Here is a 16,682-nt window from a genome sequence, read left to right as displayed (position 1 = left end):
GAGGTAGAAACCAAGCAGAGCAAAAGCAATTGCACTAAAATTATTTTAAAATGCACGAACTGTCTCTGCTAGCTGACAAGTCTATGCCCCTACATATTTTTATTCAGGGAAAAAGCTTATCAGTGCACAAAAATACCTTATGGTACACAAATACTAGACTTACGATCACAACCCCCATACGAACAGAGGACTCTTTGTAATTTAACCGTTTTGAGTCTCTTATCGATCATTACTACATCTCTTTTTAATACTTTCACCTACCTTTAAGGCCTCTGTCACAAAAGGAGGGAGACAACATTTTATTAAAATAGAAATGAAAAGTACAATTTGAATACCACACGCAAAAGAACTACGGAGAGGCAGACAGAACGCTAGCAGCATGGGTAACAAGCAGGCTTTCCAGGGTACTAAACAGGACGGCAGCCTGCGAGGTGTACTGAAAAACAAGCAAGCAAGCAAACCTGCATCGAGGTGTACTCAGAGAAAAATGCGAAAAAGGAATATATTAAACGCAAATCAATGAAGCTGTCCTAAACTCCGAAGGTACAAAATTAGAGGCGACAAAGGGCGCGAAGCACTTTCCAGACTCAATGCAAGAAACACACACACACAGACACGGTTTAAAAAAAAAAAAAAAAAAACCCGAGTGGTTCGACCTCACTCCATCTGAGCACGTTTCGCCCCCGCCCCATCTTGCCCACCAATCCACCCCGCGCTACCCCCAGCTTGGAACTGGGAGGAAAAGAGACTAGGCCGCGAAGCCAACCAGCGAGCTCGCCCGCCCGCCTGCCCGCGCACCATATCCCTCAGGGCGGCAACCCTCTCCGCTCCGGGTCTCTCGGCAACTCCCTACGGGCAGCCTCCAGCGCTCCCCTTCTCCTCTTTCAGCTCTCTCCGACCAGCAGCACCGCTAACTCGGCCCCACATGCGGCCTCACCTTCCCACTAGCCTTCTGCGAACCGCCTGGCGTCTTGTCCGCCATCTTGATTCTGTTCCCCGCTCAAGCCTTAGAGGCAGAGAATCGAGTACCGGCCCCACGGATTGAAGAATAGAATCGGGGAAAGAGAAGCAGGCAGCGCGAGTCGCTAACCGAGCGCGAGATGCTGAAGCCTGCGCAGCAAACGGACCCCGCCTCGCTCAGCTTTGCCGTAGGGTAAGAGAAGTGAGAAAGTGCGTCAGAAGGGCAGGCTTGCGCGGAGCCATTTGGTCCCTCAGGGCTGCAGTTTTTGACAGACGCATCAGAGATGCCTGTCTCATGTCACAGCTAGACATCCAGAAAGCTTGGCACACTCTTGGTCTTACTTCTGTTGGACCGATAAAGATACCACACTAATTTGAATTGTTACCAATTGCAGCACCCCAAAACACCCCAAAAGTAATTGGCCAGAGAAAGGCTCCAAAAGTAGTTGGCCAGAGGAAGGACACATAGTAAAAACACCACAGTTATACTGTCCCGGAAGGGAGGGGGGATAAGAACAAAATGAACTTTGTGTAACCCACAGCTGATACGTTAGCCTGACCTCGAATGCAGTAATCAAAGGGACAGTGGAAACTGGTTCCAGCCGCCATGAAAGTTGCGAATGTGCAGAGAGTAAGAACATGGCAAGCCTGTGTGAATCTCGAGCAGATAAGAAATAGACATGGGAAATGTCTGGTCCATGACAGAAGAAAGGACTCTTTCTCCAGCACGGGAGGGGGTGCATACATTGATGTATCGATGTATTAGATGTGTGTTAGGTGACCTAATTGGTTACCTAGGGTATAAAACGCATGTACTGGGGTGCAACTTTTGAGACACTGCTTTGGGCTGAATGTCCCCTTTTGTCTCCCTTTATTCTATAGCACACTAGAATAAAGCTGATTTTGGGTCTAGGTCTCATCTCAGGCTCTGTTTGGCTCGGGTCTGTGGTCCACCCAGGTTTGCCCCAGCTGTTGACTGACTCAGTCCAGTAACAGAATGAAGGAGAGACAGATGTCGCCATAAAAGAGGAAGCATAACCCTTCACACAGAAATGGAAAAGTGGCCATTTCTCAACCGCCAGGAAAACCCTATAACAACCACCACCCCACCCACAACGACGAAAATGTTTTAAGAGTCTTGGCCATATTCAGAGTGGGCTTAACCAAAATGTACATTTACTACACCATTTCCACTGGCCTTCAGCTAAAACATTTATAATGCAAAAACGCATGGGACTTAGCTTTTAATTGGATTGTCTTTTTTATATTACCAAAGTTACAACTTTTTGCACATTAGGGACAAGTCTTGCAAGACTTATTTCTGAGAAGATGTGCATAGGATTGTGCTTTGTGTCTTGATCTTGTCTTTCTGAAAGCACAGAGTTAACAAACATGCCCTTCATGATAAGGGTAGGCTAAAAGGTGTTCTATAATGGTAGACTACAAAGTTGTTCTGTAATGGTAGGATAAGACCTTCATTCAGACCAACTAACAAAATCACCACAATATCTTGGACAATATTTTAAATGGGGCATGGGGCATAACATAAGAAAACTTCTGGATCACTGAAACAGAATCAATTCATGGTCTAAGAAGAGGACAGAAGAGAATATAGAATTGCATAAAGTTTGAATATATTCATTTAAATAAAAGTACAATAGATGCCACCCTCATGGAGAAAATTGTTACTGAGTATGTGTGTCCAGGCTCCAACTGTTGATGGGCAAGAAGCTTTGTCTCTCTTTTTTTATGCATCTTTATCTTTAAAGATAAAGGACTTGGACTGGACAACTCTCCCAACGGAGGATATCTTCAGAGAAAGGAGTATACTCTGGCAGCCCTTCAGATAGAAAAGCTTCTGCAAATTGGTCTTCTGTACAATAGGATGCATGGCCACTGTAATGTACATCTGTATACCTCAAAGCTCAGTTTCACACACATTGCAAATGCATGGCTGCCTGGGAGCATATCCAACAAGTGCATGGACATCAGGGAGCATGGTTGGTAGATTAAATCTTATTCTCTCCCACATAAGGTTGATGGTTGGTTTGCAGGGGATGGGGTATGAGGCGAGACTGAGGGAACTGGGTCTCTTCAGCCTGGGGAAGAGGAGACTCAGAGGGGATATGTTGGCGACATACAGGTATGTGAGGGGATGTCACATGGAGATGGGTAGAGACCTGCTCTCCCCTGCAGAGGAAGGCAGAACGCGCTCCAACAGAGCAAAGCTCAGGGAGCCAAGGTTTCGTTTGGATGCCAGGAAGCACTTCCTGACAGTCAGGACCCCAAGGGTGTGGAACGGGCTTCCACGAGAGGTCGTTGAGGCCCCATCGGTGCAGGTGTTCAAGGATAGGCTGGACGAGCACATGGTGGGCATGTCGTGAGCGGAGCCGGCTGGTGCTGGAGGTCAGACTAAATGGCCCGGGAGGCCCCTTCTGACTCGCTCTGTTTCTATGTTTCTATAACATCCATTGAACACATGAGGACTTACCTCTGAACATCACAGCCTGTCAAGGCAGAACAAATCAAACTGTTGTAGAAAAAAAATCACTGAGATGTTGGATAAGGGTTTGGACACTGATAATAAAAAACATAAATAGATTCATAGATTTTTATTCACTTAAAGGGGCTGTTGGGGGAGAGAGATTCAGTGCTTTTCTATCCAAAGTACGCATTCTGGGCCCATGATTCCACACAGTTGTTTATCAGACAATGGCAAAATCCTCCAGTTTCACTTGCTTTTTCACAACACTTTCCTGGGTTATTGTTGGGGTTTTGTTGGGGGTTACTTTTGTAAAAAATGAGAAAAATACAGGATTATATTAGAATGGGGAAAATAATGAAATTTTTCCTTGTGTACTGCATTTGAGTTTCTCCAGTATTGCACTGAGCCATCTAGTGGTTGTGCAGCAGAAAAGCAGGAAAGGAAAGACGTTTTGTCTCAATGCTGTGACAAAACCGAAAGGAGATTAACAGCTCCATCTAGTCAAACCCGTAATGATAGATGCCAGCATGTTCTGTAGCAGAGGAAGCAGCTTTAGGAAACACAGTGACAGCATGCAGTTGTGGTGTGTTCCACAATAATAAAGATGGGTGCTTCCAGATGAAGTTTTGCTGCTTCTTTCATGGAATTTTATTGGAGAATCCAAATTATATCTTTCATTTGCTTCTCTGCCCCCTTTCCCACCTATTACTTTCCACCGAAGGTACTTGCAGATGAAAGGCTCCAAACAGAAGACACTATACATCTCTCCCTCCTCAATGGATATTTTTTATGGAAAGAAAGAAGAAGCAGTGGGAAAATACAGGCTCATTACAGGTTGAAGATGATGGAATCAGGGAAGCACACACTTTAAAATTCCTTGAACGAGGCGGAGAAATGGTACAATAATGACTTGTCTGGAAGTAGCCAGAAAATTCATTAGGGAGGAAACACGGAATAGCTAGATAGACTCTTATCAACCAACCACTCACACACCCTTCTGTGCAGTTCCTTGAATAAGGCAAGGGTTAAGGTGATTGCAAAGTGAAAGCCTCTTCCGGAAGCTCCTCTGCTCTGCATTTTTGCATAATCTCTTGAGGAGCTGGGAGTGGTGGGGCAGAGTCTTTAGCCGGATGTTCTCTGAAGTACCTAACCACTAGAGGGTGTAGATAACACTTGATTTTTCAGTAGGAAAACCAGGAGTACTTAGACTAGATAAATATATGTTGTGTGCACCACAGCAAGCCATACCAAACTCCCTAAAACCAGCATTTACTTGACATACTGGATTACTCCCATATTGATCTGTTGGTTACAGTGCTATTATCTACCCAAAATGATTCTTGTGCAGATCCTTATATGGGGGAAGAAAGCATTGGGTTGATTGCCTCAGACTTGATACATGGAGGATACCATATCAATACTGACAAACAGCAGAATCAGAAAAGAATGTCAGAGATGATCGTCATCTTCTGTTGGGGGTCACCTTCCACTGGGGTAATCTGTCAGGGGCCACTTGCCAGAAGCAAGCAGTACAGAGCCAAAAGGGCCACAGTTCCTTCTAGGCAAACTTCTGAGGGCTGGGCATCGGGGGGGGGGGGGGGAAGCTCCATGCAAAAGGTAGACAGAGGTCAAAGGTAAAGTAGTTCAGATAAACCCACACACTGTTGAAGCCTATGTAATACTTTTTCCATTGCAATTCTGAACTTAAAATAACAAGGGTAAGGGAAGTGTGCTATCTTGTTCTTTTTCTGAGGCAGGAAAATGCCTTGGGCCCAGAAAGTGAGTGGTCATTTTGTAAGGTGCAGAAGTAAGGCTGATCATCTTCCTGAATTGATGACCGGGGATGGGGATAATTCATTTGTTACATTTCTAATTAACCCAAAGCAAAAGTTCTCAGGGCAAAACAATGCATGCCAACAATAACCAACACAGGAAAGACAATATCAAATATATATAAAAAGTTCATAACATAAAACATACTTGGGAGGAATGAAAAGTCTTTAGCCAGCATTGAAGAGACCACAGTACTGGTGCCAGGCAAGCCTCCTTAGGGAGAGCATTCCATAAACAGGTACCACAAACAAGAAGGCCCTTTCTTTTGTAGCCACCTACATAGCCTGGAAGAGGGTTTCCACATATGACCTACGGGTCTGAGCAGGTTCATATGGAGGAGGGGGGAGATACTTCTGTCCCCAAGCTACTGAGGGACCAGCTGTCCAGCAACTGTCACTTAGTGGTGACCATTTCATCAGATGACAGAGAGAACACATAAGGAAGCAGGGTTGTTCTGTTGTCCCTGCTAAGACCACCTACCTTTTCTTACTCATTTTACCTAGTATTAATCATTCCATCAAGCTACTTGAACTCTTTCCACCTTAGCTGATTGTTCTATGATCTGTAATTTTAAGAACTTGTTCCTGGGTTTGCTTTTCTCTTCCCCATCTCTTTTGTGTCATTTTTTTTAATGCAAGTCTGACAGACCAGATGAGTTATTGATTTTTAAGCTGCTCTGGGAATCTTTTCAGCTGAAAAGTGGAATAAAAATAAATGTTTAAAATAAATAAATGCACTCGAGAGGGTTTTTTTTAAATGTGTTTACTGAAGAATGCCTGGGTACTTCCATATGAGACTTTCATTGGACAACCACACTCCCTTATTCACAAAATTGGGGGTATGGGACATTTCAAAGCATCATCATCATCTTTCATTTGTAGGCACACCATGCTTTCCCACAGCTTCTTCCTTCTTTTGTCATCAGGAAAAAACCATTCGGAAACAAAAATCAGAATGGTTCATACTAGGCACCCTCAATCTGGAAGCATCCCAAGTCTCTCAGCAAGAACATCCTAGTGGGGAAATGGGACACTTCCCCCTACCTTCTTGCTAATTTCTGGGTGGCCCCTTTGTCTTTTACTGCAGAACTGACACACCATTGTATCTCTTGCCTTGCTTCTTTACTTTTGATCTCATTCCAAGCCAAAGGGGGGCCCAGCCAGAGTCATCTGTTAGATGCAAAGTAGCATGAACTAATTTGGTCTGTAGCAGATGCATGTAGAGAAGCAAAAGGCCAAGCAGCAGGAAGGAAATATATGGTTCTGTGGAGGCCAACAGGAGGTGTTAAAGGTAAGAAGCCTTTCTGGTTTTGGGAGATCAAGAAAAGGTCTGTTTCAGAGAAAGCAGGTCAGCCTGTGGTGCTTTCAGCTGTCCTCTTTGGCCACCACCCATTCATTATATTTTCTCCACTTCATTAATCCTTTTTAATTATCCACCTCATTATCTAAAACCAACTGATTCCCACACACACACACACACAGCTTCTGTGCATTCTCCTAATGAATGCTCTGTGCCAAGTTACAAGCAAGATGTTATCAGGCCATGCTGTGAAGAGGAAAAGCATGACAGGGCTATAGCCGGAGTCCACAAGCTCATCCTTCTCCAATAACTGATTTCATATGAATGCCTATCACTGAACTTAAGCTGCTTCTAATGTGACTTGACACAGCTGATTCTTTGTATGTATTAGAAGCCATTGCACAATCTGAATGCTAATAGAGGCACTGTAGCAAGACCAACACAGTAATAAACACTAAGTAACACCAGCACTCGTGTCCTTGTAATTCATGTAATTTATGTTTTCATAGTAACAAACTTCTCCAGATACATGCTTTAATTACAAACTGTGCTGTTATTGATGATAAACCTATAATTGGGATACAGAACCTTTTTTGGCGCAAGGGCCAAATTCCGCTTTGGTGAAGCCCTCAGACATCTTTGAACATGGGAAGGTGAAGGGACAGGGCCAACAAACCTGTATATTATTGATTAAAACATTTACTTCCAGTAGGCAAATCCTAGGAGTGGTGTTACAGCTTCTTAGAATAGGAAAAAGTGGCACAACATCTAGCAAACTGCTAATCATTAGTATGTGAAAGAAAGTGGGAGGGGGTCAGGGGAAGCAGTGTAGTCTTCTGTAGACCTCCAGAGGGCCAGATTTGGCCTGCAACCTGAGTTTTTGCTCTTGTGCACTATCCGTTCCTAATACTGATTGTGTTTATGACCTGCCTTTTCTTCAAGGAACCTGAAATGACTTGCCTCTCCTCTCCTGTTTAAACTCACAGCAACCTGTGAGGTAGGTTAGCCTGAGTTTCAGTGACTGGCACAAAGTGAGTTCCATGGCTGAATGGGAACTAGAACCTGGACCTCCTGAGTTCCAATCCAACACCTAATCACTATCCCCCACTTGTCCTGAACAGCTCACTAGCCAATCCACACAAGAAACAATGAAATTGCTCTGTCAGTTTAGGACAACATGCCAATCCATGCATGTGGGTACAATCCTGCCTAATCCTAGAAGCTAAGCAGGGTTGGGCCTGGTTGAAATCTGGATGGGTTGCTTAAAATGTTCTGAACCACCCAGAGAGCTTTGGCTACAGGGCAGCATAGAAATATAATAATCATCATAATCATCCAGGATCAAATAATCCCTAGAACAAGCCATGGGTTTTCAGGGTAGCTAGTTGCACAAAAACAAGCCAACCTGTGGGACGAAGTCCAATTAGCCATGATGGGCTGTCATATCATGCAAACCTGGTCAGTGTTAAATATCAATTAAAATTGTTTGGTTAATAAAAAAAATCAACTTTATGTTTACAAGAAAATAACACTGATGGCCTACAGATATCTCTTGGGAAGGCTATCCAGAGTTAGGGCGCCACCAGCAAAATGCCATTCTCTTTCATGCCTTCATTAAACATACTCTTAACTGAAAGCCCCTGGGAAAAGCATCCATCTGATGACCTTTGGCATAGGCAGATTGGTATGGGAGGTAGTACCTCTTAAGATATTTCAATCCTAAGCTATTTAGGCTCAAAAACAAATAAGCTGGCTAATGTAATTCCATGGCTCCATTTATTAAACCACCAGCTGAAGCTTCTGGACACTCTGCGTGGGCAGCCCCATGGATAACATATTGCAGCAATCCAAACTGGAAGCTACCAGAGGATGGATCATTGCCAGTCCCGTCAAGGTTGCAGCTGGAGAACCAATCAAAACAAGAAATATCAACTTCAACTATCTGGACTTCTACTGGATCCAAGAGTAAACGTAAGCTGTGCAATTATACTTTCAGGGGGAGTGCAATGCCATCCAGATTGATACTATCCAAACATCTCAGACCCAGGAACAAGCTACCAGCAGGATTCAGGTGTAGCCCCCATTCACTCCAATGCCACATCCTAGCAATGATTCATTTTCCCAACCTCACCTTATGTGACATCAAGAAATAGGGCTGAGTGTTATCATACTGTTGATGATACACCACTCCAAACCTCAAATAAGGTTAGGATGAAATGTTAGGGGATTCCACAGCAAAAATGCCATGAGATCACACTGTTATCCCTTGATATTGCTTTCTGAAACTGACCCTGCAGGTAAGAGTGGAACCACCATAACATTGCAGCTCCCAACCCACAGTGCTAGACCAACAAGTTATCATGGTGATGGTATCAAAAGCTGTTGAAAGATCACGGAGTATCAGCAGGATCAGATCATACTCCCTCTGTCTCTCTCCAACCATGAGTAATCTATCACAATCTATTTATGCTGTTTGTATAACCAAACCCCCAGCCAAACCCAGACTGAACAGTGTCTAGGCAACACTTTTCCTCCAGCTGTACCTACAATTGTGCCAGTGCTACCTTCTTCGGCTCTCTGCTCAGTGGGGGGATATATATGACAGGGCAATAGTTAAAATCTTCTAGATCCAGCAAGAGTTCTTAAAGAGTGGTTTCATGACTGCCTCTTCCAAGATGGCCAGCATGACATCCTTCCTTTCCTCAAAGGGATATTAATCACCTCCTGGATCCACCCAAGTAATACTTTTGGAATCATACACAGGAAACCTGGACCCACTGTGGGACAGAGCATATGGACCAGGGGTGGGCAATTAATTTTCCTATGGAGCCACATGAGAAACTTTGACAGTTGTTAAGGGCCGGACCAATACACTTACAGCTCTGCTCAATATCTCTCTCTATAAAAACAGTAAATGAAACATTACAATGATACAATGAAAATGTGGCGCACAGAACAACACTATTTAATGAATATTCACAAAAACATTAACATTACATGAAAAGCAATAAATTCAATTTTACTTATATAGCGCAAATTTACAACATATGTAATCTCCCAGCGCCTAACATAGTAAGGTACAGACCTTATGAATTATAACAGAACAGAGAAGCAGAAAACTCAACAATCCAAGTTGCCTTTGGATTCCCTATAAATGCATCCGGCTTTGTTTGTTTGCATTACCTCAGCTCTTTTTTTTGTTGTTGTTGCTCAGTGAGAGAAATCTTGTCTGTTTTGGGCTTGAATGACGATATATATTTGCATTGACTTTTAATTTGCCAGTGACCTCATGCGGGCCAGTCAGGGTCAGCCATCGGGCCGGATGTGGCCCGCGGGCCGTACAATGCCCAGGTCTGACATAGACAGACAGGAATGCAGTTTTTCACATTGTTATTGAGAAGAGTGAAGATACATAGCTGATTATGATATGGGGAGATAATAAGTAGTCTATACATGGCCTCTCATGCACAATATTTCAATATGTTTAATGTAGATGAGTGTGGCATATCATCTTGGAGATGTGAAACTTTAACATACATTTATATTTTGAAAAGACTTGTGGGAGAGGCTTTTCATTAGACTGTTAATCATCAGCTTTATGTGACACATGCCACTCCTGTTAATCTGTAATGAGCAGAGATACAAGGAAGTAAGAACTTGGCTTCTGCACAACACCCATGAGATCCAGCCTGCCCATTACACCACACAACTCACCATTTCTAGGCCAGGGTTTGCCTTTGTTGGGGGGAGGTGGATATGGTTGTTTTTCATTCTGAACATGGGAACAGTTGCAGAACCAAGCTCCAGTCCTAGACTGGTACATCAAGGACTGGACTTTGAAGTCGAGATCCAGAGCCCTACCAACTGGGACCACCAAACCATCACACAGGAAACAGCAGGTGACTGAGAAAGCAGCACACAGAAATGGTTCCAGCACCTGGGCCAAGATGGACATACTGAGATGCACCAGATTTGGTGCTGACTGCCATAACAGTCTTTTTATTTTTTAAAAAATCATATATATTATTCCATTTAATTAATAAAATGTGTATCTGCCTGAAAGGGCAATAGGAATACATGCAACAGCAATCAAATAAGATTCATCACTGCATAATTAAACAATAATATTAGTATTTTACTAGAAGGGAAAACAACAGAGACCTCTTTCTTGGAAAGAGGCACTTGTTTGCAATTATCCAGAGTCCTATGAAAGAAAAGAAGACGTGATGTAGTTATTAAGTAATGTGCAATGACAGTTACCATGAAGTGCTGCATATACAGAAATCTCACTGTTGTTTGATACTTGAATAAATCAAGCAGCTGAAGTTTACTTAAAGAGCACTTCTGTACATGCTTAGATGGAAGAGGATTCAGGTAACTTCCAACATTCCCCTGCCTATCATGGTTGTCTGGGGCAGGCTGTGATCTGAAGGTTCCTTTTCGGTCTACAAATCCATAGGATTGGAGTTCCCACTGTGACCTCATCAAAGCCCTCTGAGGTTGCAGCAGCAGCTAACATTGGTACTTCCCTTTCCCCTCACAACCAGCAGCAATCTTTCTACTATGGCTATGGCTCCAATGATGGTAGACTGTTTTTGGAGCAGGTGCTGGCAGGTGAGGGGGGAGGTGGGGTGAGGAGGAGCTAGACAATACCATCCTACAAAGAATCCAGTCCATGCCTCAGCCCTCCTCCTCCCAAGCAGGGGCAAACATCTTTTGCAAAGTGGGGGAAACACGCAGGGAATTCTTACTTCTGTGCTACTTCTCACATTCAGTTGGATGTCCATCACCTGCTGAGATTATTATGGACAACCACATAGAATAGTGTCCTAAAAGCACAATCTGACTCTAGGAATAGTGTTTGCCCCATTTATTCCAGAATGCTCTCCACATTCTTCTGGAAACACAAATGTGAAATAAAGGCAGGTCAATAACTTGTTAGGTAATTAGCTTCAGTACTGTTGGTTTGTAAACTATGTAACTATTGTGGAATTTGGAGAACGGGGAGAAAGAAAAAAGAATGTTTAAACAATCATAATACATGAACATTACTGACTTAACAGGCCAAGATTTTTCCCCTCCTTTTTAAACAGATAATTATCATGTCAAAATATGTTCATAAGGATGAAATCAACATTTCCCTCAAATTAAAGGCAGTACTCCTAATCTTACAGGCTCATAGTCTGTTTGGGATCAGTCAAAGTAATGGAACTTCTTAGGTATCTTGCAATAAGTGAACAAAGTTTAGTGAACGCCAGCAATTGCAAGTGAATGCTGAGAATTCCAGAGAATGGAATATATGGTTTTGTGAACTGGGGTAATATGTTGCAGATGCATGTAAGCCAAACCTGACTTGTGTGATATGTAGTCTGACTTGATTTTACTTACAGAACCTCCCATTGCTCTTTCAAGCTGTTTTGTATGTTCTGCACAGGCTTTCCACTTCTTGATTGCTGTAGTAAACAAATTTTTGCTTAGGGCTACTCAGCAAGTATAGATAATTATCTGTGCAATGTCTAAGTTAGACACCTGTGCAAGTACTATTCAGAAAATATAACAAATATTATATCTGTACAGTTTCCTAGTGAGAACATTTCCTTAGTAATAAAATATGTTGCAATAGCAAAGCTGTACTAGCTGTTCCCAAGCATACAGTACCTTCATGTGCATGAACATGCTTTATGTGTACAGAGTAATGATTGGCTAACAGCAACTTCTGATGCCATCACCTTGCTGCCAGTCAATAAGGGGGATCACCTGGTTCATGCATTTCTCTATGCAAGTTTACACCCTGTAAAGGCCAGGTCAGCTTGACACGCATTAAAATTTCTGTCATACGGAAGACTACTGGACTGGGTTTAGAGATCCCTACTTGGCCATGAAACTCACTGGGTGACTTCAGGCCAGTCACTTACACTCAGCTTAATCTACCTCACACGGTTGTTTCTGTGAGGATAAACTGGAGTGGAAGAGGACTATGCAAGCCAGCATGTAAGAGCTAAAAAGGCCAGATATCAATGTTATTTATTCATTTAATTGATTTCTATACTGCCCAACAGCCAAAGCTTTCTGGGCAGTTTACCACAACACAAAAAATACAATATAAACACAAACTACATTAAAACATCACTAAAAGGTTACTATACAAAAATATAAAACCAAATTTAAAACACACATAACAAGCACAATAATTTAATGAAAGTAAATCTGTTGAAGAAAAGACCTGTTTAAGCAGCTAACAAAGTCCCAGTATTAATTAAATGCCCTATGGTAGAGGACTGCCTTAATTAGGTGCCAAAATATAATAAGGCTGGCATCAGGCAGACCTTAGTGGGAACTCATTGTATCAATGGGAGGACACCACTGAAAAGCCTCCTTGTTTCCATCCCCTGAGCCCCCACTCAGAGGTGCAAACAGAGGCAAGCCCTCCATCCTGAGCATCCAGATCACTGCTGCAGCCACATCTGCTGAGAATGAAAAGGAGAATGTCATCAGCATACTGATAACAACACCAAAGCTTTGGTTGACTCCATTCAGCAGTTTCATGCAGATGCTAAATAGTATGTTATAGCCTCCAGATAAATATACAGAATGCATGTAAACTTCCTACCATACCCTAATCTGACATTCTTTCCATATCATTTATACTCACTTTCTCTAATGAACCCTCAAGACTAGGTGATTGCAGCCTAATTCATATGCAGTTGCCCTTGATGACTGTCCAATAGTTTCAAGGTGCTGAATGCACTAGTCACCTCGAGGAGAAACAGGGAACATTGTACTGTACTCTGCAGTAGCTTTCCACAACTGGAAGCCCTCCAGATAATTTGTACTATAACTCCCATCATTCCCAGCTAGCATGAAACTATGGAAGTTGTCATCCAAAACACCTAGGAAGGAACCAGGTTGGGAAAAAACTGCTCTAGCATATGGATTGCAATTCCATCAGAATCTCTACATTAGGACTGATGATTCTTCATGTATCATGCCTAAACAAGGGAATGCAGAGACTCCTGCCAAATGGCCCACCTACTGAAGTATCTCCATGTCAGTTGTAGAATCTAGCAAAAGGCATGCAGCACATTTTTATTAAGCTGGCTTTTGGAAGCTCCGTTCAGTTAGCCAGTCATGATACAGAAGTCATTCCTGTGTTTAATTGGATTGAACTGTATTATGCACATAGAGTATAAGTCTCAAGGTTTCAAACAGCTTCCTAATGGAAATATTAAAAATAAATGAATATACAGTCCCATTCAGGAATTGTCTGATGACATTTTGGAAATTTTACAGTTGTATCCAAAGTTAGTCAAACTTGTCCCATACATTTCAGTAACTCTTCTCCAAGTAGGACTAAAATGAGATGTAATCCTTAATATTGGGCAAAACCATTCTGCAACTAAGGAAGAATTGTTGAAGTGACAGAGTACTGAGGCAAACGGTTATTATTTTTATTCATTATTACTACTACTACTACTATTGAACTTTTATGGGCAGGTAGGGGAAGATGTCTGCCTCAAGCACCAGAATAGCTTCACTAGTCTTGGGTGCTAGTCCCCTTGACTGGAGGGGCAGCCATCATTTTCCTCAGGGAGCACGTGCCTGACCCTGCACCCTAGCTTGCTAGAGTGGACCAGACGTCGAACAACTGGGCTGCATGAGTCTTCCCCTGTAGGAAGGGGAATCCGCTATCTACATGCTTTTCCTCCGAGGCTTAAGGGACCAGGGAAAGAGCATGTGCATACGCAGCATAATCCAGCAATGCTTTTAAGTCTCTGAGAGAACAGTATGTGCTGAGAGAGCACAAGTGCTGCAGGGCTGCACAGCAGTAAAGTTTACAACAGCCTGCTACATACCAGCTTTAAACAGCAGAGAAAGTCAGCATAGAGACAACTAAACCATGTCATGCTACAGCTCACAGAGAAGCACAGCAATGAGTAAAGACAGACTGCCAGGTGATATGAAACTCTGAAGCTCTAATTCAGAGCTCTAATTTATACCATTAAATTATATTGTTTCATATTACATCATTTATGATTGTGAGCCGCCCCGAGGCTTCGGCGAATGGGGCGGCATAGAAGTTCCCAAAATAAAATAAAATAAAATAAAATAAAATATAATAAAATAAAGCCGAGCAGTTTGAGTCACAGAAACACCGATTCTGAGTAAAAGCAGTTCAACCTGCCATTTTTCAAGGTTTCTGGCTGCCCAAAATATACCAGCCAGCATGTCTAATCACACAAAATGCTCAATTGTTTATAAAATAATACCCTTCTGTCTTTCCTTGCTAATTAATGATTAATTGGCCATACACACACATCTTCATGTTTATTATTCATGAGTTATTTCAACTAGCAGAAGCTTTAAAACTGCTGCTAAATCTAACCCTTTGAAGCTAATGATAAGTTATGTTTGACTATCATATTCCAGGATAATAAAAATGCAACATAATGATTTTGGTTTACTCAATTGATTTAGAAGACTGAGTATGTTTCTTTAGACAGAGAGAAAGAAAAGAATAGATAAGGGCTTTTAAAAATGACCATATTGCCTGCCAGAAAACAGACCCTGCTTTGAATTCAGCTTCCTGTATGCACCTGTCAATGGCCAGAGAGGGTTACAATACTTTTCCCCCTCCATCACTTCTGATGTTCTGATTACATAACTGTAGTGATTACATAATTGCACAGCTGATGAATGTACAATCTGCCCACAGATCATCAACACAATGGCCATTACTTTGGTGCCCAAGGTAGATATATGTTCCCATCTGGCATAGAAGAATTGGTTTTCATGTTACGACGCATAGGGGTCAGTGTATACCAGTCAGTTTCATCATTTAAAATGATGCCTTTGTTAAATTGCACAATACAGTGCTGTCCCACAAGTTAATTATCATGGCACAGGAAACCTTTTGACAAAGCATGCTAGGCGTTACCAGAAATCCTAATCTCATCTTCCCTACTCTAAGGGCTTGCCATTCCACTCCCTTTTGTCCAAAAAGTCTCTGTGCTCTGTGCTTTGAAGTATATCATTGTCTCCTTGGCCCTTTGCTTGGAACTGTCAGAAGCACAACCTATTTAAAACTAACTCTGTGGTCAGTGAGAAGCAGCCGCAGGATTCAGTTCAATCACATACTGTGTTTAATATGCAATGCATTTCACAAATGTCTTGGCAGGGTAGGGGGCAAGTTAGCCTGATTTTTGGGGGGAGGGAGTTCCTTTGTTTGCACCTGAACTGCGGCTGGGTAAGCCTCTTTGTCAGTCCCTGGTTCCTGCCCCCCTGATCAGTACAGGTCAATTGTAGAGCCGGGAAGCTACACGGAGAGCTCCAAGGTAAGCCGCGGGAGGAGACTGGGTTACAAGGAGAGGCCGGAGGAGTGGGGAGGGAGAAGAGCCGCCTTTTCTTGGGCAAGGTTTCGCCTACCCTTTAGAAAAAGGAACAGATGGGGGGGAGGGGAGGGGAGGGGACGGGCGGGCGGAGGGGGGGAGAGGGGCGGGGCGGCGGGATGTTCCTGCCGCCCTTACAAATTAATCGGTGCCCTAAGACAGCCGAAAGCACTGCGGTCTTTGCTCCCGACGAGGGGACATCAATCATTAAGCTGCGGCGGCTCCGGTGTCTCGTCCAGGGCGCAGATGGGAAAGGGGAAACTCTCTCCCCAGAGGGTCTAGGGAAACCGAAGCCGGCAGGGACGCCTTGCCGGGCCACGCCAGGCAAGCCGCGCCGGGCCAGGCTCAAATTACCGCGATGCTCGTGCCGCACCGGGGCTTTCGGCAGGAGCCTGCTGCGCGCGGGCCGGGGGCGAGCGAGGTGGGCGCCGCCGCCGCTCCTTCTCACCGCCTGCCCGTGCTGCAATGAATGATGCGGGAACAGGCGGAGGAGGAAGAAGAGGCGGAGGAGGAGACGGCTGCCCCCGCCGCTGCTCCTGCGAGCAAATCCACTGCAACTCCCCGGCGGCGGCGGCGGCAGCGAAAGCGGCTTTGCCTTTGTGAGCTGACATCACAATCCCGGCTCGGGAGGCTCTCGCTGCCGCGGCTGCTTTTCTAAGCAGCTGCGCGCAGGCGGCTCGCCTCTCGGCCTCTCGGTCGCCGCAGCAGCGCGAGAGGGG

The 16,682-nt window shown here is 43.7% G+C and overlaps 1 protein-coding gene across 3 annotated transcripts in view; it reads right to left on the bottom strand.

The window, feature by feature from the left end:
• Positions 1-1,069, bottom strand: part of LOC123024670 (U2 snRNP associated SURP domain containing) — a 45,478-nt gene extending 44,409 nt beyond the window's left edge. For 2 of the 3 annotated variants that reach the window (XM_044432682.1, XM_044432683.1), the window contains exon 1: positions 262-615. In XM_044432682.1, the coding sequence (XP_044288617.1) occupies positions 262-381 (120 nt within the window). In that variant the 5' untranslated portion in view covers positions 382-615. Of the gene's footprint in view, positions 1-261; positions 616-937 lie in introns of those variants that run through there. The other variant, XM_044432684.1, reaches the window with a different exon arrangement.
• Positions 1,070-16,682: the final 15,613 nt, after the last annotated feature.

Source organism: Varanus komodoensis, unplaced genomic scaffold (assembly GCF_004798865.1).
Source record: "Varanus komodoensis strain SLA01 unplaced genomic scaffold, ASM479886v1 scaffold25, whole genome shotgun sequence".
NCBI lineage: Eukaryota > Metazoa > Chordata > Lepidosauria > Squamata > Varanidae > Varanus > Varanus komodoensis.
This window is presented reverse-complemented; position numbering and strand designations above follow the sequence as displayed.